Below are 27,218 nucleotides of genomic sequence, written 5' to 3'. Positions count from 1 at the left end.
ATGGTCTACTTGGTGTCCTCCTGGCAGCAAAGGCCAGTCAGAAATCAGTAAGACAACAAGAAGCACAGAGTTGGAGACCTCAAGTAGAGCTTCAAGTTAGTAGACAACTCGCTCCAAAGAGTTGCACACCAAGACTAAGCCTTGCTGCCAACACATCCGCTCTGCTACCTATCCCAAACCCTGCCTCTTGCCGAGGGCATTCTTCAAGATTTATCATCCAAGTCTTCAGTCTTCTACTCCACCACTATTGTGTCATTTCCTGATGAATCTGTTGGCATCTTTAGTGAGACAGGATGAGAAACTGTGAAGCATTGTTTGAGCAAAAGATGTGATATTGCTTTGAAAGACTCTGACTCAAGGTGTAATATGAATTATGGGCACCTGTTAACAGTGGCCTGGTTTGCTACTGGCCCCAGGGGATTTCTCCAGCACATGGGTACATACTCAGATCCTCTGCAGACCAAACTGTAGAGCCACAACTTCTTCTGCCATCATGATCCATCCTGGTCCCAAATGCCTCCTAACAACTTGCTTTCAATTATTATACTAACTGGCGCTTTCACAACACACACCCTCATCAAACAAGTTGCCAAGTGCCAAGATGAACGCTTGAAGTAGGAGTCATGACACAGGGTTTTGTTTTGTTTTTAAAAAACTGTTTTTCCATTGTTGTTGTTACTATTACCTGCCCTCTCACTGTATCTTCTCTATTGTCTTTTTGGCATCTGCACTCTTTCCATGATGTCATTGGAACAATAGTATCTTTGATCAACTTTTTTAAAAATGTAAATAAGGAAGATGAAATAAGGACTAATTTGGGACCAAGTGATTTGAAGAACTGCCTGCATCTACGGTATATGAAGCTGCCCTTCTCTTAGGCTCACCATTAGTGCTTGGCATCTCTCTGTCTAAGGAGACAATGGAGGAGTGAACCTTTGGGTGTGAAGTCAAACTGTTGGAGAGTTGCAGTGCCTGCTGTGGCTGTAGAGACTGATGCAGGAGAGACATGTTTTGTTGCATCTGGGGTAGATGAAGGCATCTGGTTGTGCCACTGCAGATGTACCATGGCATTTCTTCCCTCTATGCTCTTCCCAGCAGTCATTTCTCCTCTGGTCACTGCTGTGGATATACGACCTGACTGTCTCCAAATGCAGCTTCAATAAAACAAGGGAACCTGCTGTTCATCTTTTTCTTGGTAATATCATTCTGAGGCTTTCTGGCCCAAAATTCTTTCCCCTTTAGACTGGCTCCTATAAGGCTCTTCTGTCTCTTACATGACTGGGATGGGAAAGGTGATTGTCCAGTGGTGGTTGGTGCCCCATAGGGTGAAAAATGTGGAGGCCACCGGGAGGTGGAGCCAGAGCCAATGACAGGAACAGCCAGCTAATTCTAGTTTTAACCCCTTCATTCATTTCAGTAGGGCTTTCACACATTTTATTTTGTCTTCAGATAAAAGTTATTGTGTTTCTCCTTTCTTGGATTGCTTTAAAAATTGCAGCCAGAACCAAATCTTGCTCCCCACTCCTTCACTCACAAGCCTGATATCTGCTTGTATCAAAACCCCACTTCAGGTTTTGGACAACTAATCATACATCTGGTTTAACATTAACTCATATTGTTGCAATGCAACTGAAACAAAAACTGAGGCATGTTACTTAAGCTAGATGTCTAATGTTGAAAATATAGCATGAGCTCACATTCTTACTATTTCTTGCTCATAAAATAAAATAAATGTGCCCAGATTATTAGGATTATTTGTGCTCAGGACTTTCAAAATTATCACAATCTTTTTATGTGGGAGAAATATGTCAACACAATGACATCTAAAACCTTAAGACCCTCGATTTGAGAGCATTAAGAGGCATACAAAGGTGATGCCTTTAAATTTTAGATGTTGCTGTGTTGATCTATTGCTCGCACATAAAGGATCGTGATTATTTTGCAAGTTTTAATAGCATATCTATTATAAGGTCTCTGTTACTCAGCTGACAAAATATTAGAGTGCATTGACTGACAAGTCACATTAAATCAGATGTGGACAAAGGTTAGATTGGGATCTACTTGTCTGATCCAGTGATGGAGGTGATGTGCACTGGATTGGCAAGGATTTCTGACTATCAATTGTTTAAACAACAAAATGACCCTCCCTGCTTTGCTGCCATCCTAAATTAGGCTGCTGAAATGAAGAAACTTTAGGGAAGTAGTTTTTTGTGGTGAAGGACTTTGAATGTTGTTTTAGTTCTGGTACTCTGAATAAATTCCTGGGCTTGGAATGCTTTCATTTTTAACTGTATGACTTTTGCAACTGGCTCTGAGTGAAGGATCTTGAGGTTTTAATAAGAACTTCTGTTCGATATCAAGTTTCCAGTCAAAATTCTGTGAACGTCATAGTTAATGATGCTGCCATAATAACTGCAAAATGCTTTGATGGTTCAGTATGATGGATTTGCAGGGGCTGGTTCACACATCAATGGTTATTGCTTGATAGGTGATGGCTGTATCAAGCTGTGACCTGCATGTACGGATGCCTATCATTTTCACATTATCTCACACTACCTCCCGCATTGGGCTTTCAGTGGAGTCAATTCACATGCTCAGCAATGAAATATTGCGTAATCAAGTAATGTGCATGAGTGAACTGACCAGCCTCCAGAAATCTCTCCTAGGTATGTTGCACAATGTAAACAGTTAGTTAGCTATGTATAACATCTAGCCAGTCACAAATGGCTACTTTGAAAGCAACAGGATGTCCACACAAATGAAAGAAGGACTGCATTCTCTGTTCAAATTGCATGTAACATTATGACCAAAAATACAAACTGCAGTCAGTTAATGTAAGATAACAGGCTGACATTAGAAAGAAGCTTTTTTATGGAAATTTGTGATAACTTCAGAGAGAGGTGAGTTTTATTTTGATCTGTGATTATGAGAGCACAGTCAGCTTTAACTCTTTTTATAAGTAGGTAAAAGCAGTGGCGGAGCTTCATGTTCTGGCACCGGGGGGCGGAGAGCAGGCAGGGCCGGGGCTGGTGGGCATTCTGGGGGGTGTGGCACGCCGGCCGCAGGGGCGTGGTGCCCAGCGCGGGCAGGAAGGGAAGCCACGATGGCATCCCATCAGGATCATGCTGCCGGGGGCGGTGTGCTCCCCCCGCACTCCTCTTTCTCCGCCAGTGGGTAGAAAACCATGATGTGTCAGATGGAGGGCAGGAAAGGGGTGTATGTGTGCTCAAGTCACTTTCACCCTTACCCTCTCCCACTTTTTCTGCTGCGGCTGCTCTTCCTTTTGTCTCCCTTAACTTCTCATGTTGAAAAAGGAGCTTTAGGGGTTGAGCAAGCCCTTCTGCCACTGCAATCATCTTTAGGAAAGTTCAGACCTTCCACTTAAGCAGAAGAGTGAAGAAGATGACACCCTTAACCGGTATAGCAGGGGCCCTGTCCTCTATAACAAGAAGGTGAAGTTCTCTGACCCCACAGAAGGCCAAAGGATGCTATGCAATGCTTAGGACCAGCACCTCCCCTCCTCTGATACAACAGAAATGCTCCAGATCCTTGTGGGAGCTGGAAAAACAAAATGTACCTGGAAGGCTTCCTTCACTTCTTGTGCTGTGTGCATAAATGCTAGTGCTGCCCCCCTCTGCATCAGTGGTCTGCTAAGTCTCCAGCTGGGATCCAGAAAAGTGTCTATAGAGTCCTGACATGGTCACCTCTCAACAAAGAAGCAGAACATTTAGAACCGATGCAGAAAGGTCATACTTCGTTGGTAGTGTATCTGTTTTGCATTCAGAAGATTCAAAGTTCACTCCCCGGCATCATCAAGTAGGGCTGCAAGACAACTGGACGCCTTCTGCCAATGCAGAAAAAATTGAGCTAGATGGATCACTGGTCTGACTCTGTATAACACAGTTTCCTATGACCAAGGGGTATCAAAGGGCCTTGGAATCTCTGAAATGCTTAGAAATCCTGTTCCATCCTGTATGCACACAAATGAAGGTTTTACAGATAAAAGTCACTTTAAAAAAACAGTCAACACCAGATTTGAGATTTGCTCTCTGCAAGTAAGCACAGCTTTACTTCATCTACCCTCTCTTCACAGTTTAGTGACATCTACTGGATCATAATATATTGAAGCCTTGTCTTTCCTCCGTACCTATGGGGGGGGATATCTAATCTCAAGCATTTAATAGAAGGCAGGCATGGAGCTCTTCCTAACAAGAAAATCCAGGGCATTTCCCCATTACGTTGGCTTTTAATGAAATTGGCCATGCTAGGATTTTCTCTCTTACTACCTCTGTAAAAGTGAGAGAGAAGAGAAACACTTAGTGCAAGATTAAATTTTTCTTAGCACTCTGATGGCTTTTGATGCCTGGGGAATTTGCTCAGCTCTTTTGAGGCAAGCAATGATAAACCCACAATCTCAAGCACTGTAGCCAAGCGAAGGAGTGAGCAAGCTTGGGGAGGACTGAGGGCCTGTCCCTTTCTACTTTGTCAATACTTATCTAACTTGGCATGCCATTGAAGTATGTGTTTTCACTTTCCAGAGACTTGGGAAGAAAATATTGCCAAGGAGACAACGGCTCTCACAAATGTAGTACAGAACAGATTTATTGTTTAGAGTCGCAGGAGAATCACAGAGATATGAGCTCCAGAGACAACAAATGGACTGTGATGCTCCATGTCCCCTCCTCTTGCCCCACAGTCATTAATCTGAATCAAGGCTCACCAGATTTTAGCCCCAACCCCTCCTTGCAATAACATTTTCCCAGGAAAAATCAGGAAAGAACTGGAGTGCCTCTAAGCATGTGTGGTGCCTTTCTTTCCCCACTGAGCACACCTCCAGCATGTCAGTATTTTGTGAGATGGATTCACATGCACACCAGGACATTTAGCTTTGTGTGATTAAGTGGAGTAAGGCACTCCGTCATCATAGCACAACATATCTGCTTGAGATAAAGAAAAGAGTTTTTTGCAACTAGGAAAGTGAGAGAGAAATGCATTAAAAAATCTGGGATGATTGAATGACTAATAGCAAATAATTATTTGCTCAAATAATTTAAGCAAATCAAGATGAGTCCTCATTGTTACATAACCTCCATGCAAACAAACCAGAACCTTCAATCAGTGCCGTAGCTATGGGCGGAGGGGGCTAGCTGGGTTTTTTGCCCTCGGTGAAGCCTCCAGGGGCTCCCAGCCTCTCTCTCTCTCTCTCTCTCTCTCTCTCTCTCTCTGTGTGTGTGTGCAAATGTGCCAAACTGGATCTTTAACCCAGGTGAAATAAAGCCTAGTTTTTCCCTAGTTTGTCAGGGACTTTCTGGGGCAGCCTCTCTGGATCCAAACTCAAATAAATATTTGACAGTGATTCTATTAGTGCATCCCTAAGACCATCTCCATGGGTAAAAGAAGGCATTATTTAACCTGGAGTAGCCAACATAGTTCCCTCAAGACGTTATTGAACTCCAGTTGTTAATGTAGTCTGGTGGGGGACATGTCATGCTTCTTCTAGGGTAGTTGATCCACCTTAGGTCCCCACCCTGCACTCAGCTCTCACCTGTGGTTCCTAGAAGCTGTCAGCATGCAACAGCAGTCACACCCCAGGAAACAGCTTCAAGTGGCTGGCTAAACCAGGTGAGTGTAGCCGATAGGTCTCAAACCCTCAGTGAGTTGCGACCTTCCCCTGCATGAGAAGACAGGCTCCAGGGGATTGAGTGGATGGGACCAATATTGGGTCCAACAGTCAAGAAGGTAGTTTCTGCACATGCTGCAGAGGGAAGTGGGAATCTGGAGTGAAGTCCCTCAGGTAGTTGGATGGTGCCTTGTATGTCTCCTTCCAGCAACTGCTGCAGCCAAGCTGGTACCCAATGTATTGCTCTGCTTTCCTTTGGACCACATCAGCAAAGCCAAGAGGGAGGTTGTGTCATCTAGGCAGCTCAGGGCCATACCTACTGCCTAGGCTTGCGCCCAGGAGGGGGGTCACTTCAGTGCTGACTTCATCCCAGAGGTGCACTCCATTGTCTCATGAAACAGAGGGATGCCAACAACATCGGCTGGGATTGATTGGAATGGGAGTCTGATGACATCCAAAGTGCAACAGGTTTCCCATACCAACTTTAACCCCTTTGGTCTATTGGAGCGAGAAGGCAGGAGTTTGCTCAAAGTTCTGGGAACTTTTTGAAGCGTTGAAAGCTTTTGATGGCACTGATGTTTGTCCAACCCTTTTTGGTGTTATGGATTCTGACCCTTACTTGGTTGCTGATTATAAATGAGCAAGATGTACTCTGCACATGCTCAGTTGTGTTCTTTCTTTCGCTTGTTCTAAGATTGAGCCCCAGCATTAATAGCATCAAGTTCTGGAGCGGAGCCCTGGATCCAAGGAAGTCCTTTGCAACTGTTTGTTATGGCATCTGGTTGCAGAAATCAATGGCTGGGAGGTGCGAATTGACTGAAGGATTGAATGGCTGGCAGAGGTGCTTGAGGGTCTGCAGGAGAGGCATGCTACTGTATGCACACCGGCCATTATGGCTCATCTTAATTACTCTGTGGTTTTGCTTTCAGAGGCTCTTGCCTGCTGCTGGAAGCTGAACTTTACATTTATTTAGAGGTCCCAACACAACAGATTAGCCTTGAAATAATATGGGGGGTGGGAATGGAAAGCCATCTTTTCTTCGAAAAAAACCCAAACAATTATCTGCGGGAGTCTGTGATGAAAGTGAATCTGTCTGTTTTCAAGGTCCTGCAGGCATCTGGGTTTAAACCCATCCTGCTGTATCTCTGAGCCAATAACAAATGGAAAACAAGCCATTCCTAAGGATGTTATAGGAATCCTAAAGTCCTATGGGATTTACTTCCAGGTTTACTTGCAGGGGTTTGCAGCCCAGCAGCAGTATCTTATGCAATAGTACCATTCTATTCTGCCTTGGTTAGACCACACCTGGAATACTGTGTCTAATTCTGGGCACCACAATTTAGGAAGGATGTTGACAAGCTGGAATGTGCACAGAGGAGGGCAAGCAAGATGATCAAGGGTCTGGAATCTAAGCCTTATGAAGAACAGTTGAAGGAGCTGGTAATGTTTAGCATGGCATGGAAAAGAGGAGACTGTCAGGAGATATGATAGCCATCTTCAAATATATCAAGGGCTGTCACATGGAAGAGGGAACATGCTTGATTTCTCCTGCTCTGGAGGGTAGGATTTGAACCCATGGCTTCAAGTTACAAGAAAGGAGATTCTGACTAAACACCAGAAAGAACTTTGATAGTAAGACATGTTCAACAGTGGAACAGACTCCTTCATGAGGTTGTGGACTCTCCTTCCTTGGAGGTTTTTAAGCATCTGTCTTGGATGCTTTCGCTGAGATTCCTGCATTGTGGGGGTTGGTCTAGATGACCCTTGGGGTTCCTTCCAGGGGTGCCAACTTGAGTAAAATGTTGTGGGGGCCCAGGTTGTCTTTCACATGATGCAGTGTACGCGCACTGTTGGAATGGGAGCGCTCCTCAACTTGGTGGGGTCCCGGCCCCCTCAAACGTTTTCTTGCGAGGGGCGAAGCCTCCGCGTCCCCGAAGGGGGTCTCCTGCGCTTCCTTCCCACTCTTGGCTCTCGGCGAGGGCGGCGCTTTTACCTGCCCGCCGGCCAAGGCGCCCTGGACTCGCGCGCTCCCTGCTTCTTCCTTCTCGCCGGGCTCCTGCCTCGTAGGTGGGGCTTCGGGCGTTTCTTTACCAGGCGCCCCGCCGGCTCAGCCCGCCGATTTGCTCCGCCGGGGATGTATGCAAAGGGCTCGTGGGCAGCGCCGGGGCGAGTGAGGCGGGTCCTGGGCGGGGGAAGCGCAGCCTCCAGCGCGCCGCGCCGCCGCGCCTGGCCATTCCGGCGAGGGGCTCTGCGCGCAAGAGGCTCCGCGGACCTGCCAGGATCCGGCGCCGACTCCTCCAGTCGCGTCTCTCTCCAACACACGCGCGCGAGCTGGGACTCGACTTAGCGCAGCCCAGGAAAGGAAAAAGTGGTTTCAGAGCCCTGGGATTTTAAAAAGTATTCTTTCGCTCCCCCAAACCGGAACCGCTGGGCACCTCCGGGCCCTTTCAGGACTCAATCCTTCAGTGGGTCGGTGAGTACAATCGAAAGTTCCCTTTCAGCCTGGCAAATGGATGAGGAAGCGGATGACTGATTATTGGGATTTTAAAAAAACTCTTAGTGGACGCCAATATTGTGTTTGTGTAGAAAATGTGTGCGTTGTGTATGTGTAAATATATTTGTGTGTATGTACACACACACTTCTCACAGCCGCTGAATGTGTGAATATTTTTATCTTCCTTCCACAGACTAATTCTCTCCCCCCCCCCCCGCTTAGTGCCGGCGCGAGCGCCTGACACCTGCCTTCCCAGTGAAGCTGTAAAACGCTTCCCAAAAGCAGCAGGCAAAAGGTTGCTGTTTCCCCCTCCGCTTCCCCGCGAGCAGTGCCTGAACTTCAGCGCCTTAGGTCCCTTCCTCCTCCTCCTCCTCCTCCTCCTCCTCCTCATGGTCTGCTAACTAAGGAGCAATGAGCATTGGGATCAGGAAGGCTCTCCCTTTTCTTGGGCGTTCTGCTTCTGCAAGGATCTCCCTGCTTGCCGGGAGAGATCGTGCGTTATTAAGACACATGCGAATATTTTACTGCCTTGGTTTTGGGGAAGATCAAGTTCTCACTTGGGCTGCAAGCTCAAAAGCGATGCTTCTTATTTGTGAATTAAAACGATATGGTTTTCTGTGAAAGAATGGAATTTTTAAAAGAGACTATTTCAAAAATTCTGTTTCCGCCCTCAAATTCACATGGCACACAATGCTGTAATAACAGAGCAGTGTCACGTGCAGACTGGTGCTTTGCATATTTACTCAGGAGTAAATCTCACTGTGCTTTAAATATGGCTTTTTCCAAAGTGAATGCCTATAATACTGCAGCCTTCAGTCTGATGCTATCCATATTTACTCAGAAGTAAGCCCCATTCGGTTTCAACTTGTGCCTGATATTGCAGTCTTGCCCACATTATTTGTTTGTTAAAAAATTGGTTTCGTAGGGGATCGTCAGTGGAGCATAGCAAAGCAAAGCTGAAATAGAAAATAACAAGTAAAATTTGGTCATACACACCCTAAATTAAATTAGAATACATAAATTGGAAAGAGCACTTGTTGTGACTGTTTCTTTCCAATATAATTGGAATGCGCATTGCATAACTCCATCACTCTCCTCCCTTAATATATGAAAAGGAATACATTTGACAACTGTGGAATACTAATCCTGTTGCTTCTATTAAACTTGCAAGTCTAGTGTAATTGGCCATTTGTTTGGGTCGAACAAAGCAATCTTAATGGGACTTAATAGCATTTTCTTCCCTTGCCAAAGAAAGAAAAGACAAAAAGATGATAGTGAAGGATATCCTATCAGCTAGTGGATATGCCAGAAGTAATTTGCGGGGGGGGGGGGGGGGCATGACGACGAAGCTGAACCCTTTTTTTGGAAAACGTGTCAATACTGGCACTGAGACATTTTTTTCTTCCTTGTGATATTTGTGCATTTTTCTGATAACGTTATTTGAAAGTAAGGTGAGAAACTTGACCTGCACTCCAAATGGATGCTTTTGCTGAACCCCAGGTATAAAATGGGAGGAAACGAACAGGGCTATTTTGAGGGTGTGCCAGAAATCCCACTCTAACTGACTTGAATGGGCAGGTCCAAGGGCCGCTGGGAGTCCCCATCAGTCACTGCCAATTGGAAATGGTTGTGTCAGGCGTCATTTCTCTCCAGGTCACTTTGATGCAGCCTGTCGCTCCTTTCAAATGATGGAGGGCACATGGCGATTTGCTGGCTGAAAGTGGGATTATGAGCCTTTCGCTTCAGCCCCCCCGCACTCCCCAACCCATTTGCTGCTAAGTGTGGCGATTAAGACTGCAGCCTAAATTGTTGCTCTGGCTCATGCACTGGACATGGTCACATCAGTCCACCCTCCTTGGCCACGCTGTGCAAAATGATTTGCTGTGGTTCTTTTGAAGCAGGTGTTCTCTCCCTTCAAGGACAGTGAAGTCTAAATGTGCACAGAGGGGGGAAATATATCTCCTTGAGTTTGCCCCAGTAGAACTCGGAGGCTGTGAATGATCCATGTAATATGAGGATAAAAAGCTTATGGCTTGCTGTCAACACTCTGGGGAGTATAATGTTCACAGTGTTAAGGGGCAGGTGCAGAGTGCTTTCTGCTCCCGCATGCTGCAGTGGAAAGTTAATACTGTGCAGCAAAGGGTGCAAACCTTAGGGCACTTAAACAGCGCATTCTGCAACAACGCTACTGAAATCAATGGGCTTGTTCCCGAAGTAATTTTTGCCTCAAAGTCAACTGATTTCAGGACCAAAGGGCTGACTCCCTTGTTAAGTTTCTAGGCACTTGCTCGCCAGTTGGTTGGGCAAAAAATTGCCCAGGTTTAAACAACGAAGTGCAACGTTAGGAGAGTGGCTACTCCGTGTGGCCCCAATTCCTGCTCACACATTGGTCTTATGTGTACAATGCCTGAATTATACATGTGAATTACAAAGGGGAATGTGGTGAGTGAAATGGAGATCAATTCTGTCCTTATTCTAAAAAGTACTCTTGCTCAAGCCCTCTTGAAATGAGCAAGAGCTGCACAGGTCCTGCATGTACGTCCAGGAGGATGCACTAGTTGGTGGTCGCTGTGAGAAGCGGCCGGCTGAAGACACGAGACAGACCACTGGCCAGTTCCAGCATGGCTCTTTTTCATATTGACATGTTCTACAATGTCCCAAGCATTGCAAGTCCTCCAGAACATTGCCAGAGTTTCACATGCAAACATGTTTGGTGTTAAATTCTCAGTTTTAAGGGGACTATAGCATCCCTTGAAATTCCTCAGCATTTTTTTGGTCTTTTGCAGCACATCTTCAACATCATTTTTCTGTTTAAACCTGCACAATTTCTTCCTAGTTATGCAATCCCAACCAGTTGGGGAGCAAGTACGTAGTCTGATAATAGCATGGCAGCATGGAGTTAGAATGCAGCCTGTTGGAAGTTGGCTATCTCATAGCATCATAAAGCCAGTTCAAAGTCCAGGCAATTCTGCCCTTCTTTCAATAGGCAACCATGGTAGGCAGTTATTCAGCTGCTCCTGTGGAAAAAATGGCTGGGGGCACTTCTAAGAGGTGATTAAAATCTTGGCCAAAAACTGTTCCTTTTCCATATCAGTCCTAAAAGCATTCGCATTCAAGAGTGGTGTACTTGAGGGTTTTCTTGGTAACAAACTGGTGAAGCACATCAGGTTGAGAGGTAGTGATTGACATACTGACGTTTCCATCAAGCATTACGGATGAGCAAAACTTCTGCTCTAAGACTCCCAAGACTCTATGCCATCATCTCTTTTTCTCTAAATACGTAGAAACCCATTTCCTGTTTCATAGTACTATCTGCAGGGGATGTGATCTGCTTCAGTGACATGGCATTGAGGGCAGTGCATGTTATACAGTGACCAAGTAGAGGCAGGTTTAATCATGCCCTGTACTGATTGTCAGTGACAAAGAAAGTCCCCCTGATTGATGTGGTGAACTAGCCCAAATGAAAGGGCTAGCTGCCAGTGTGACGAATTCAAAGTGGCATCTATTCTGTCGGTTTCTTAGGGCTGTAAGTTATTTCTTTCTTGCTCTTCAGCCTAATATGCAGTCACTATGACTTCAGTCCGTTTGCTGCTTCACTTACAGTTTTTGAGTTTTAAAACCCACAAACAAAAGAGTAAATCCATGGATGAGTAAATCCATGAATGAGTCATTCACCACCACCCATTCCTGGCTATATGCAATATTTTATATCAGAGGTGCCAGCCTATGAGGGTGACTGGGGTGGGGCAGTGTTGTGTGTGTGACATTAGGACATTGGCAGGAGCTGGGGGCGGAGCTGAACGTGGCGGCCGTGAAGCTTCAAAGGCTGGCAGCTCCTCCTCCGCCTCCTCCTGGCACTGCCACTGATGGCAGGCTGCTTTGACCCTCTTTCCCTTCTGCGGCAAGAGGAGAAGGAGAAGGAGACAACTACTGGAGCCACTCCATGCTTGGCTTTGCCTCAGTGCTTTTTGGAACCCCACACCCAAAATATTTTGGGGCCCCAAAAGGGCTGGGCCCTCAGGAACTAGCCCCCTTGTTTTATATATAGGCCGTAATGGTCTATTTATTGGATGAAAATGCTCTGTATGTCTTTTTTAAAATGTACGCAGCTAATAGATAATGTTCATTCAAAGTAGCTTCTCTACACTGTGTAAAATAATTGTTTAGAAAGTAGATATCAAAGCTGCTAGAGACTATGCAAAACCTGACAGTATCTATAGGGGATTCTGCCCAGTCAGCAGGGTGTTTTGTACATCGCCCAATAAACATGTATAGTCTGCATGTACATTTTGCATGTTACCCAGCAATGTGCATAATCTGGATTATGGATTATGGATTATAGTAGCCTGAATACTTGTCACCGATAAATGGCTCTGCTGTTCAGTTTTCACTGATATGGGGTTATTTATGCAGAAGCAACATTTGGTCTTTAGCTGAGCTGTTCAAGAATAGATCTTGCCAAAGCCACAGTGGATGTCTGATTGCTCAAGAGACAAGCCTGGAGTATATGATCTCTCTGCTCTTAAAGTTTGTGTTCATCCTTTTGTTGGCTTTAAAGGAGCGCACGCTTTCAGTGCCAGTTCCAGGCTTTGGGAGGCAAAGCATCCTGAAGGAAGGCCCCTTTTGCTGGGTGAAAGGCAGCCTGCCAGCCAAGAATCTTCCCCTTCTGCCTCCAGCCTTCTCAGGTGTCACTTGTACCCTGTGCAAAAGCATTGAGATGTTAGTCATCCTGCTCCAGCTCTCCAGACAGAACTGGGCTGCATGCATTGCCTGGAGGCATTTTTCTGTCCTTTGTTTTATAGAATGCTAACGCCACCCCAAAGTTTTTTTGTGGTCTCTTCAAGCAGAGTAGGTCCTTTAGACTATATATATATATATATATATATATATATATATATATATGTTTGAAAAAGAGCACAGTAAAGACAGGTCTAAAAATATCAAGACGTTTTCATTCATGAAACCTGATCTCTTGGCCTTGATTTGCTCTGCCTTGACATTTAACGTAATTATTTTTCCAGCAGGTGGGAATCATCCTTATTGAAATAAACTGAGACTAATCCTTACTGCAGCCCCCCCTTTTTTTTACTTCCAGGGCTTTTTTATTTTGCTGCTGCCTGTGCCAAGCTTTTCCCATTTTAGAGAAAATGGTACAAACATGCTTTCCAATGACATTGCATACTATGGACGTTGTATCTTGCAAAATGCGTAGAATCTCCAGTGACCTTTCTCTCTCTCTCTTTCCCTGTGCTTTGTTTTAGGTTTCATATCTTGGATATTACATTTTGCATCTGAAGATAATGGCATTTCTAAGTCTCCAAGTGTTGATTGGGCTGTTTATTTTCTTTTGCACTGTAAACGGATCTTCGCTGCCGCAGGCCAGGGTGTTCTTAACATTCAATGGTAAGAAAGCAGATAAACATTCCTAGGCAAATGTTATTGTAGAACATTGTCTTCGTTCCTTTTACGCCAGTAACTAAGCAAGAAAGGAAATTATGGCTTCATCTTCCTAACTTGCCTTGCTTGATCTGCTTAGTTTAATGTTCTGCCTTAGGTCTGATCTTACCAACGTTTATAAAGCATGCTTGGGTATTTAGGTTAAAGGGTGGCATGTTCTTTGACTTTGAAAAGTTTAAAGGTACTTTAGCACAAATGTAATCCTGAGTATTCACTGGATCCTTTTATTTTTTGAAATGGGAATGCCTTCAGGAGGATATACATAGAGGCATTTCAAGCGGCTGGTAGAGCTGCTTCTGAGATGATAAAACCTCTGTATGAGCAGCACATCCCTAATAGAAAATATTTGCAAACTTGACAAACATCATTAACTGTGTGTTTCACTGAAGGCACATATGCAAGGAAGCCGCAGTTGGCAGTGGCTTCCCAAGAATATAAATGGGAGCTGGGCCCCCAGATATTGTTGGACTCCAATTCCCACCATCCTCCATCTTCAGCCATGCTGGCTGGGGTAGATGGGAGTCCAACAACATCTGAAGGGCCCCATGTTGACCACCCCTTGTCTACATGTTATGTTAAGTATGACTTCCACACACCATGTTGCTGATGTGCCACTTAAAATCCGCTGGCCTGATACCACAAGTCTGGAGTGTGTGGGCAGGAGAAGAGGGTCACCTGCAGATTTTGTTTTTATTTCATAACATTTATACACTGATTGTAAAAAGCAACAACAACAACCTCCAAGTGGATTACAAAAAGGTAAAATGATAAAATCAAGAAAAAAATGTACAACTATACTTAAAAACACACCAAAGTTAAAATACTAAAACAGATTAAAATCACCTCAACTGTCTAAGCATCTGGGTATTTGCTCCTGTATCAGCTGAGGTGAGAGTTTCCCTCATATATTTAATAATAAATATTATTAATATTTATTAAATTTGTATACTGCCATACATCTGAAGATCCCAGGGAGATTCAAAACAATTTTTTTGCTGCTCCCTCTCCTGTGCTCAGAGGAAAATATTTTTCTCCATGTTAGAAAGGGTTTTTCATGCTGTTGTCATCACCCCCCGGGTCTCCTTGTTCATGCTGTTCCTTGGTCCATTTATGTGGTCTTTTGTTCCTGAAAGCCTTGGAGGGACGCAGTGACAAATGCAGAATTCAAAACAGCTGTTGACTGCCCTTATTTTGCAGGATTTTTAAAAGAAATATGTATACAACATGTGGTTTGCATGCTTTGAGAAAAGAAAAATGAAGCTATCTGTGTACAAAACCCAGCACATTTTTGAAGTGGCAACTTTTATGACTGCAAAATGTTAAATGTGAAAGATCCTGAACTGTCAGAAAGGAATGTGTCTTTACCTGGAACCAAGTGGGAGTGTTAGGTTTGAATGTTAATATCCCCATCCACTTGTGAGAGCAGTGAAGAGCTCTTTCTGGGACCAGTGAACCATGGACGTCTGAGATAGATGGACCACTGGCCCCATTTGATCTAAAGCAGGTCCTTATGTCCATGGATTCTCTTGACTTTGAAGCTGATCAGGTGTCTTTGGGAGTGAGTATACTGGTATGATCAAAGCGGGCTGAATGCATGTTAATATTGGTGGGCAGCCAGGGTCACCCTGACCCAGGTGTCCATGTGGAGTGGGGAAACATGTATATGAAAGTTTCCTATCAACATTGTGTTGGGAATGGATGCAAACCGAATCTTTCATCATCTTTGAGCCTGGGTTGCTGCACATTCTGGATAGACTCCAAACGCTGCTGTTGACTTTTGTCACTTACCCACTTACAGAGCAAAACTGCATAATTAGTGTCTAGCTGTGTGTTAACCATTGAAGCATTCTCTTTAGAAGGTCTCAAATAGCATGTTGGCTGTGTGCCATAGACTGATGATCCCATGTGTCATTTGAGTAGTCAATTGTCTGTATTTCTTAAAAAAAAAAAAAAAAAAAGGGTGTGTGTGTGTGGTGTCTCTCGACTTTGTTGCCAACGCCTGCATTTCAGGGTGAATAAAACGTAAGGCTAGCAAATATGCTTTCTGTTTTACATGTGTATCTTCTGGGGCATGGAAGGAATTACCAGCGATCACAAAATTCAGGCGAATTTTAAAAGCACAAGCTGCCAAGCACATGTAGCAGCAGCCCATACAATCCAAACCACTTGTTAAGTGGAATGAATGTGTGAGTCATTCAGCTTGTAAAGAAAAAAGAAAGAAAAGAAAATCCAGAGGTAATAAACGGAACAGAAAGAAACACCAGAGGAATAAATGGGATAAGGCTTTCTGTCAGTCAATCCATTCAGGTTCTCTGCCACCCCCATTCCATTTTAATTACTGGCTGTTTGCTCCCCTGTTGCTACAGTCACCCAAGTGTCTAGAAGGTTGCTCTTGTGCTTCATTATTCTCTGCTTAAAATTGCCACCCCAGCTGACTTGTATGCTGATAGCAAAATCTAGATGAAACCCAGGAATGCATATTTATCTTTTCCTTTCATTCCTTTTGTTGTGTACACATTAGTGTTTACTCCGGCTGCCGTGTGCTCCCACTGCTGGTGTTTGAAACTAAGTGCAAATGACGTTAGCCCCAGTCCGTAGGTATCCTGTAGTTTCTTGAGAAATACTTCGGAATGATGTGCTTACCCTCAAAGCAGCTTCCATCAGGTTAAAAAAATGTAAGCTGCAGTGAAGCTGAGGTGTGTCCATTTGAAACAACCGTTGCACATGTGCAGAGGACAGCTTCATTGAATAGGAGTTTACAGCGGTTGCAGGTGTAGGGAAACCAATCAGGTAATTGAGTGATGGGGTGTAAGGCAATGTAAAATGCAGCTTGAAATGTAGCGGAGGGAAAATGACCCTTTTGTGTTTTCAGCCGCTAATGCATGCATGTCCTTTATAAAATGCTGCAAATGGCCATTCTCTTAAAAATACATTTAAGCTAATTTCTAAAGAAAGCTAAGACTGCAATCCTATGCACTTACGTGGACATAGGTTCCACTTAACATGGTGGGACTTGCTTCTGCATAAACATGTATAGGAAGGTGCTGTAGGTAACTGAGACAACGGAAGTGGAAAATTACATCACGGAATTTGAAGTTTTGCAATGCACAAGAAAATAAAAGGGAGTTATGTTTGCGCTTCAGGCTGCAACTCTAAATGCCCTTAACCAGAGATTAAGTTGAATGCAGAGGTAAACATGCTTAGGAGAGACATAGGTGGCGCTGTGGTCTAAACCACAGAGTCTAGGGCTTGCAGATTGGAAAGTTGGCAGTTTGAATGCCCGTGACGGGGTGAGCTCCCGTTGTTCGGTCTCAGCTCCTGCCCACCTAGCAGTTCGAAAGCACGTCAAAGTGCAAGTAGATAAATAGGTACCGCTCTGGCGGGAAGGTAAACGGCGTTTCCGTGCGCTGCTCTGGTTCTCCAGAAGCGGCTTAGTCATGCTGGCCACATGACCTGGAAACTGTTTGCAGACAAATGTCAGCTCCCTCGGCCTATAGAGCGAGATGAGCGCCGCAACCCCAGAGTCGTCCGCGACTGGACCTAATAGTCAGGGGTACCTTTACCTTTTTAAAAACATGCTTAGAGGGGTGCTGTAATGCTTGTAAGGCCTCCCTGGGAAGCTGGTTCCAAAATTAGGGTGCAGCCACACAATGGTGTACAACTGACCCTGTTTGGTTTTATTTTCTGCAGGGAACAAGTCCAGAGAAAGGCTTCTATAACAGTAAAGAGTGGGGGAAAGACCCTATGTCTTATGTCCTTAAGTAAACCACCACAAACCCTTCTGGTTAGGCTGGCAGTGGTGAGCTGGAAGGACCTATGGTCTGTCTCAGTATATGTAAAGCAGCCTCATATACTCCTATGCTTTCGAACTCAATATTGTTATATAAATTCTGTTCATTACATGCAAACAGCAAGCACAGTTTCAAGGGGCAAAGAGCAAATTTCCCTTCGTTTCCTCCTTTTTTGTTCTGGTCATTGTGCGAAAGGTAGGTTACCTTGAAGGTGTCAAGTCTAGGCACCATGACAGCTTCTTCTCTTACATTTTCCATAACGTTTGAGCTGTGTAGACTCCTTGTTGTGATGGCAACGAGAGGGCAGTTCTTGCCAGTGTTCATGGTGTGTCTCTGCTTCAGCCCAAACCCAAGGTGTGTCTGTTTTGCTAGCTAGTTAGCCGAGTTAGTATATTTTTAGCTTTGCAGTTGACTGCCTGGGGTGCTTTACATTGTTCATCGGTCCCGTTTTATCCTTGCAACAATCATGTGAGATTGTGACTACCCAGGATCACCCGCTGAGCTTCATGGCTGAGTGGAGATTTGATTCCAAATTTCCCCTGTCCAAAGCTGACACCTCATCCCCATCTGCACACTTAGAAGACATCTGGCAACTGGCGTAGGTGCCACTGGGAGCTATATTTGCATAGTGTTTTGCCCTGAACCAGCAAAGTTTTATGTTTTTTAAAGTTTTACAACTCAAGTTAGTAATCTTGTTGGCTCAACAGAAATATCTGGGCAGAGTTCCTTGGTCCATTCTGCTAGATGCACAAGGTACCAGCATTTCCAGATAGGCCTCAGGTGGGGAGGGGGAGAGATTTGGCTGGTCATTGCATATTTAAGCATATCTGTACTGTATCTGTGTACAAGTATAGAGTATCAGTAGAGTGGGGATGCCCAGTTACTAGTGTATCTGTGAAATTCAATTTTGAAAAAGGTTTGGCACACCACAGAGGCACATCACAGCCACAAAAATTTGGAACTGTATATTCGTCATGCAATAACACATTCATATGTAAAGATAGGCTTCCCCAAGTGATCAGAATTTAAAGGAGTGGATGATCAGCTACAAAGGCAGTGTGAATTGATTGTATAGAACACTCTATGATGGTTTGAACTGGTGCAAGCTGCAGTTTGGGCAGATGCAGAGCTGTAATTCAGGGATCACCAGCCCTGTGTCCTGATGCCCTGGAGAAAACCTTGGGACTCCCCACCCAGTCAGTGCAGTATTGCTCCCACCCTGCTGAAACTAACTTTGAGAAAAAGTGTTCTGCTGTAGCCAATAGCACTTCTTTCAAGCCTAATTGTGGTGCACAGGATCAGCAGCAGCAGCAGCTGGCCAGGTCAGGAACTGGCCGAGGGCTCAGGAGCTCAGATGAAGGAGCGTCCAGAGGACCCAGGAGCTTAGGAAAATGAAGCTCTGCTTTAACAGCAACATGAAACACCCAGAGCAAGTATTTACACCACTTCACCTTGTGCAAAGCCCATGGATCTAGAGGAGAGAAATGCAGAGACACAGGGAAAAACACAGAGAGAAAATGTATAGAAAAGTAGAGAGTACGGAACCACGTGGCAGTTTGAGGCTTTGTGAGGACACTGATTTTCTAGTTTGACTTAGAGAGGGGTGAAATAACCCTGATTCACCGTGTTGTTTGGCCCCAGTACAGAGCTGTTGACATCCTGGTATTTAAGAAATAATGATGATGTAAACACTCTTAATATAGGTATCCTTCAAAAAATAATAATTCACAAGGAGACAAAGAAAAAAGGTGGAAAGAATTGTAGAAAAAGGAGTTCTCTTGAACAGGCTGGATTTCTTTTAACTGTGCCATAAATTGAGGAGAGCTATTAGCGATGTTCAAAGATTTTCCTTGAACATGATCTGAGTTGTGTACATGAAAATGTCAATCCAAGAGCAATTTTCTTTTCCCTTTTCACAGAGGAGTATGAGACTTTTTTTAACAGTTAAGGGAGACGCTTTTAACAGTTTTGTGAAAGACTTTTGAAAAGGAACATGTTTGGTGTTCTCTGGAACACAAAGTGGCAGGTGTCTCCTGTAAAATGAAAAATTTAAGATGCTGTTTTTAAAGTATGTTGTCCAGATGGTAAGAACAGCGTTTATGAGAACAATGTCATATCATGCTGCTCAAATGTACAGTACAATACTTTTCTTTAAGAAACTCTCCTTTTTGCTTCCCTTGTGGTTAACTAGTATATTTTATCAAATTACAAAATCGCCTTATTTTAAAATAATCTAAACTAAAACAAGTTTTCTATCACTCAGTTGGGTTGCCAGTTGCATCGCTAGAATGCGCCACAACATTATCCAAGTGACCACAGCAAGCATTTCAATTTCAAATACTCTGATTATTTCTACTTTTAGTTAAGTATTCTTATTTATTTACTAGATTGGGGGGGGGGGCAGCTGTCCCATGTCTGGAGGGTGGCAACACAAGAACTGACCTTTTCTGTGGTGGCTCCTCATTTGTGGAATGCTGTCCCCAGGGAGGGGCTTGCCTGTTTCCATCATTATATGTCTTTAGATGCCAGGCAAAAATATTCTCCTCCTCCCAGCCCTTTGGCTAATTAAATAATCTTATGGTTTTTAAAACTGGGGGGAGGGGGTACTGTTTCCTTTCTTACTATGGTATGCATGTTAGTGCTTTATATTGTAAACCACCCTGTGACCCTCGGATGAAGGGCAGTGTAGAAATTTGATTAAACAAATTAATAAATTGATGGATTAAAAGTTATATGAACCCTGGGTCCTTTGTATGACTGAACCTGATTGGTTCCTCAGCAACACAGGCTAGTCTCAAATGTTTTGCGGACTCGAAAACCATCCTTTCCGTGATCTCGGCTTCGTAGCCTGCATTTCATTTGTGTTTATCCACAACATCTTGATTTGAGCAGCTTTTCCCCCTACTGCTCTATCTTTGTTCTCAGTTCTGCACAGGAAATAGTTAACGATTGCCAGGTCAGCTCTAAATATATGAAAGCATTTTTATACAATTATCCTTGTCAAATAAGCAAACAGTGAGACAATCCAACCATTTAAAAATGCTACTGACTCTGAATTGAAACCAAGAGAACTTCAGCTGGATTGCACCTAGCGTTAAAAATAAATAAATCCAAGCAACCCACTCACTTCATTAAAAGCAATTAAAAATCAGGGAAGGTCACTTGAGCAAAGGAAAGCACTTTTCCCAAGTGTCAACATCTTAAAGAAAGATTTAATATAACCCCCATGGACCATTCTTTATTTCTTTTCTTTTTTTTAATTCACCCTTGAGAGACGTTCTTTTATCTCCCTGAGCAACAGTAATATACCTCTTTCCCAAACAATCCCGCATTGTAATGCTAATGTTGCCCCACAGCTCATAAAGCATTCATTTATTATTTGGGGCACTTTGTGTTGATGACAAGCCAGTAGCCAGTAGAAGCTTTTCTTTGCTGAAAAGGTCAGGGAGACTGTGGTCAAGCTTTTCCCCCCTTTAAAGTTGCTTCCAAAAGAAATCAGAATGCTGAGCTGTAAAGGAAATAAAGGGTTTTTAAAAATGCACATTTCTTTTTGTTTTGATGGCTCGTTGGGAATATTGTAAATTACATAGTCAATTTAAAAGCACATTTAAATCGAGGCATGTTGCTTTATTGAGTAAGCTTTATATTTGGATTAAAATTGTATCTAAATTTTAAGGACGTGTCTTTAAAGTGCATTCAGACAACCCTTCTTTGTTACTGTCTGTGCACAGTGTCATGAAGTGTCCATCTTCAGAATTATCTGATTTTTCTCCCGTTAAAATCTTGGTGGCTTTCTGCTGGCTCAAGTGAATCCACATAAACTCTAGCCAGGAGATTTAGTTCTAACCATTTCCCCTCTCGTTTGTCTTTGCTTCTTCTAGAACAGTGGACTGTACAAAAATCCATACGCATAGCTCTTTTTTGTCTAAGAAAATTCCCCCCCCCCAAATCTGCTCCTTTGTCTCGCTGTTTTGTCGCTGTGCTTAGTGTAGCTTTGCTTACCGAATCCAGATAATAATGGGCATGATTAGCCCAAATCAAGTCAGTCCTTTAAAAAAAAATCCACAATGTTTGCACACTTGCTTGGGATCACCTTGGGTCTGCCTGTACACACTTGCAGGCTAGGATCGCAAGAACAACTTTCCCAGCTCATTTTTCTCATAGCAACGTCACAACCCCCAGAGGTGCAAAAAACCAAAATTTCTCTGCACTTGATGGGGTGTGTGGCATGAAATCAAATGAAGGGTGAGCAGAAATCTGAGACTGCCCCTTGTGCTCAACCTTTTTCGATCCAAGCCGCGACCATCCTGATCCTGCTAGGGTTGCTCATGCGCAGAATGGTGGAGTAATTCACATGTGGCTGATAGATGTTCCTGGCTGGGGCTGAAGGGCATCCAACATGGCTGATGGTCCTAAGAGACATTGGGAGTTTTTTTCCAACAACAATTGGAGGTCCCCAGTTCCCCCATATCTGATGTAATGTATGCTGGTTCCAGATTTACAACTACAATCTTGCTGTTGCTCAAGTAGTCACTCCTCAGGGATCTAATTTCTGGCATCATGGATAGGGATTATAAATAAAATAGAAGAACATTTTCAACATTATTTGGTGTCCACCTCCCCTTGCACCAATACGCCCTTAAGAATTCCTTCTGAAGACCCATAGAGTTGGGATAACCCACTGGACCTGGTTAGATTGCAGCTTTATGTTCCAGAGTACCTATCCTGATATTTTCAGTGAAAGGGTGTGTATGTGTGTGTGTGTCATTTTTCTCAGGGAAAACTTAAGATTTAGTTCCAGAAAATTTAGAGTTTCCATGGCATTCCTGAGTCTGACCAGAAGACTAAAGTGAAGAAAGTCCTAATTATTGATGAAACAAGTACCTTGGTTACTTTTCTGAATTCTTCATTTCCCCCCTGTCTGAGGCTCTGGGCCTTGCAGCGAAAAGCCATGCTGACTCGGGTAAATAGTTCTTTCTCTTTCCCTTCTAAAGGAGAAAGGCAAAGGTCAGAGGCGTTCCTAATATCCAAACACTCTGACTACACTGTGAACATTGGTAATAAATGCCTCACAGCAGGACGTGTTCACGGTGACATTCTGGGCACAAAAGTCTACATGTTGGAAGAGCTCAGAGCTTATTTTGACAACTTCCACAGAAGCCGTTGTGTATATCCCAGGGGAAAAAACACAGCTCTATGTGACAAATAACACATTCCCGTTGAGCTGGCATTGTAAACCAGTACTGGGGGTGTAAAAATCTGCCAGTGTCGCTTTCTCGTTTTTCCAACTTTTAAGGCCAGTTCACCAAGTTCATCAATCTGCATTTTTCTTTACAAAATAAAAAACCCATATGCATTTTTGTGCAGAATTCTAATATATGCATTTTTGAACTAACACAAGCATTTTTGCAAGCAATTTTCCCCAATATAAATTTGTTTGGTACATTATTTTCACTAATGTGCAGGTGGTGTATGTTTTTGGTTGAAGAACTGGATCACAAAATCTGGAAAAGAGCAATTTTTGAGCTATCTCTGTGTTTCAATTCACTTATTGGCTCAGGCAGTGCAGATTAGGTAGTTTCATGTGAAAAGGCAAACTGAACTGAAGACCTTCCCCTTCCCTTGCTGATCAGACCATCTTGCAGTAAAGATCAGACCACAGGCCAAGTACAACCTTCCAGTAGGAGACATCTTTAATGACTTGAAATGCCCAGCGCTGAGAGAGTATTATATTCCCTGCAGAGTGGTTTGAACTGTGTGTTACCTGTAATTACAGAGGGTGCCATAAGTCTGCAAATTGATTACGTTTTCCTATTTTTTTTGTTGAAAAATACAAGTAAACAATGTAATTTATTATTGCAGGAGTTTTGGGGGGGAAAAGTATTTCAGAGCAGTCACTTAATTATGGTATTTAAACTATGGCATCCTGAATGAATGCTCAAAAGGCATTGCTATTGGTGTTGTATAAGTGCTCATTCAAATGTCCTCTTGGGGTAGGCAGAAATCTGAGACTGTCTCTGCTATTAACAGAAGAGCCTTTAGCTCATGCAGGTCCCTTTTGGATCCAAGCCATGGTTATACTGATCCAGTTAGGGCTGATCATATGCATAATGTAGGGTAGATTCATGTAATGCAGGAACGGGGATCTGTGGTCCCCCCATGAATTTCCTATATAAGAATCCCTTGTTCTGCATATCCAACATTATACACTTGTAGGCTAGGATCCAAAGACCAGTGCTACTGTGCTTTGCTCCAGGGACCTTTAGCTTGTGTTTCTGAAACAGCAGCTCCCTTTTCCCTCAAATTCTAAGGCAAGCTTCTTTTGAAATGGAAAGGAGTTGGAAGGGGAGTATGACACTTCAGTTTAAAAAAAACTATTTAAAAAACCCTTTAGTTTGTTTCATTTAAATAGAAATACAATGCATCTCACCATACCAGGGAAGACTGTAACCAGGTGATCCCCATACCTGCTTAGTCTGCTGCCCAGGTGCTAACTGTTTATGTTCTTCGTTCTTAGAGTTCCCTATCTTTAAATGGGACTGGACTACCTTTCAAAACAGGAGTTTCATGTGAACATGATTGAAACCACTCAATTTAAAAAAATCACCACCGAGAAAGGACTATTGGCCTCATATCACCTTTGTGGGTTTCCCATAATAATCTCGAAGGCCATTGTGGGAAACCAGATGTTGGACTCGATGGGCCTTTGTTCTGATCCCACAGGGCTCCTCTTATATTCTTAAGTGGCAAGGCATGGATAACTCAGGCTGTGCAGAAGATTGACAGCTGGAAGAACAGCATATAGGAGTTCCATTGGGCCACCTCAAGTAGACTGAGCTGCTAGCATCAAAGGAGAGATAAGTCCTGCACCCCATAGTTGCCTTTGACTGGACTTACCGTAACCGTCCAGGGATCCTTTACCTTCTTTTCTTTAGCTGTTGAGCCACAGGCAAAGGAACAAGATGCATCATTTTCCTAATTTACCTATACCTAATATATCCTACAAAGACTTGCCTTATTTTTTATCATCATACTGCATGCACAGTGCTAACATTCAAAACTCTACATTTCCTCCTCTTCATTGTTTTCTGTGGTCTCTTATTGAAGAAATCGTTTCTTTCAGGCTGTGGATTCATTACTTTCATATTCCAGGAGTTTCCAAAAGAATAATGGAAATAAAACCACCTCATCTTTCATGTGGATGAAGTGGTCTTCTTCGGCTCCTTGTCTCTCTCCCCCTGACCCTGAACATGGCTCTGTGGTGAATGTTCCCTTATTCTTCATATTTTTGAAAAATGTTTGTTATGGCAGCAGCTTTTGCAAGTAGCAGAATAATCTGATAGATGGAGATTCGATTTGGCAGATATTTTCCTTCTTTGAACATCTGCATAAATCTTGCTGCTACTCTGCTTGTGGACCCGCTGAAATGAGCAGGGGAATGAGATTTGCAAATTTAAATCCAGCATGTTGTTAGGTGGTTTTAATGATGGTTTAACCCTGATAGATTGGTTGGATCAGATTGTCTAGCTATAAAACAATATATATCTGGTCTTTTTAATGTGGTTAGATCAACACTGGTCTTCTAGGCTTGCAATGGATACACCACATCACAGACTTCTTCAGCGGGGGGAGGGAAGAAACATATGATTTTCATCTTGCTGGTGGACCTGATCAGATGCTGCCAGAAACCCAGGCAAAATGTACTTGTCAGGCACAATCCAGAGAACGGTGCATCTAGATCCATAACCCCAGCTGTGCTTTCTACTTAACTTTCTAAACCAACAACATCCCACACCACATGGCAAACTGATTTTGAAACTTGAGGGAAGTTCAAAAGCAGTTTAGGGTGTGCTACGGAGGCTCACTGCTCCCAGCAAAAGTGAAAAGCCCCACTGCAAGTCCTTGGGTCAGCCACTCCTTCAATTTGCCTGCCTGCTTGGATGAAAAGGAAGAACTCTGACAGCTCCAGTCTGGAGTCTTACAGTGGAAATAATAATTGGCTCAAGGGTAGGATGAGTAGCTAATCTTTGTTACTGTGAGTAGGAATAAGGAATAATTTCCCCCCATCTGAATTGGGGTATTCTCCATTATTTTGGATGGAAAAATCTGTTAGTTTCAGCTTCTCTTCCTCCCTCATTGACCAGTCATCACATTCACCTCAATGCTGCATCTGTTTGCCTAATATATGTATTTTTGTAAGCAACTTAACTTATAATGCATGTTTGTGTGCTATTCTCATTAATGCATGCATTTCTGTGTGCATTTTCCTGTTACGGAGAACAACATTGCAAAATTCAGAGATGTGTGAATATTGAAGAACAGCCGTGTCTTGGTTCCAAAAGTGTGAACTGTGGGGCAGCTCCACCTTCTGCTCCTCCAATGTACTGAGGTTCTTATTAGGGTACCATCTCAGAGGGCTCCTCAAAGGAATCATCAGCTTTGGGCTTGGGGAGCCTTTCTCTCCAAGGTCCTTGACCTGTGAGGTGTCCGGTTCATCCTCCAAGGACTCCGTGCTTCGCACCAGGTCAGGGCTAGGCATGACGCCGCTGTGCCCAGGTACACGCATGGGATGACTGAAGCACTGCACAAAAGAGTCCTTACTGCATGATGATTCCATCTATGCAATCTGTTGTGTCCTACTCTACAGAATGCTGATTATGCAAGTAGCTGTTACCTGTGGTATTTTAGATTTCTTGCCCCTGTCCAAATCTGATACTTCCTGACCATGTAGTGGTATAAAAAGCCTTTTCGTCATCCTGTTGTCATCATCCCAACTTAACCAATTGGTCCTCATTTCAGTAAAGGGAATGGTTGTTTGGAGTTTGTGCAGATGCACGGCATTCTTGGAAATCAAAATGTCAAGTCAGCAGGAAACAATGCCAGCACTGTCATTGCAGAAAGTGGCATTTGCCGCTTTTATTCATATGAACCAATTAAGTTGTTTTCATGGCTGGCGTTCCTTCAAAAAGTCACTTTCAGAGGCCTGATAAAGGCTTAGTTGGCATGGAAAGCTTGATCCTGGGTTTAGATCTTTTGAGGGTGTGTTTAATGCGGACACAGCTGGAATTTCTTAAGCTGATTCTGTTATAAACCCACTTCCTGCCACTAGCAAGAATTCATTCTAATTGCTTCCAATGCACCATTTCTGTAATGCATGCAACCTACTGCTAAGACTAAAGGCATCCCTTAGTTAGTCTTTATTGTCTTTTAATTCAGGGTATGTGTCTGGATTTAGTGATGGAGAGCATTTCCAGATCATGCACAATAAGACACTTCATGTGCTTTATGAAGTGCTAATCATGCACCATAACATTGTGATCAACTGAAAAATGCCTCTGTTCCATCTCATTCTATGGGCCACAGTGTGACTGTTTGAGCTGCATCTCCTCTGAAACTTCTGGAGCTACTGGGATGGGTGCCCTGGGGACATGAAGGCATACGAGTCCAACCTTAATTCTCTATCAGTGTCCCATATTGCAAGAAAATAGAGACAGAGATGCATTAGATACCAGCATGGTATGTACAAGAAGAAAGACCGCACCATTTAGGGGGTAACTTTGCCACCACCCTTATACTGGCTGAGCAGCCTTAGGAAGCAGTGGGGATGGTGAGATCTCCCCTGTGAGATGGAGTCACATCAGTGGAATGATGCTCAGCTGGCAGAACTCCCACAGTATGGCGGCATGCATGCTCCACTGTAGAGGTTATACTTGCAGAGCAGATTGGGATGTGAGCATGGCATAGCCTAAGCCCTCTCATTTTGGCAACACTCTTCCAAGAACAGCATAGCTTTACATCAGGCACTGATGTGTGCAATTTCCCCCCTGTTGTTTTCAGTGGGAGGTGGATGGCAAAG

The 27,218-nt window shown here is 43.6% G+C and overlaps 1 protein-coding gene across 1 annotated transcript in view; it reads left to right on the top strand.

Annotated features, from left to right (window-relative positions):
• The first annotated feature begins 7,828 nt into the window (after nt 1-7,828).
• SEMA3C (semaphorin 3C) overlaps nt 7,829-27,218 on the top strand; it is a 126,601-nt gene continuing 107,211 nt past the window's right edge. The window contains exons 1-2 of the mRNA XM_081023607.1: nt 7,829-8,093; nt 13,376-13,517. Coding sequence (XP_080879733.1) covers nt 13,415-13,517 — 103 coding nt within the window. The 5' untranslated portion in view covers nt 7,829-8,093; nt 13,376-13,414. The remainder of the gene's footprint in view (nt 8,094-13,375; nt 13,518-27,218) is intronic.

This window comes from Podarcis pityusensis, assembly GCF_964106645.2.
Source record: "Podarcis pityusensis genome assembly, chromosome: 10".
NCBI classification, from domain to species: Eukaryota; Metazoa; Chordata; class Lepidosauria; order Squamata; family Lacertidae; genus Podarcis; species Podarcis pityusensis.
The sequence above is the reverse complement of the archived record's forward strand: the minus strand, read 5'-3'. Positions and strand labels throughout refer to the sequence as shown.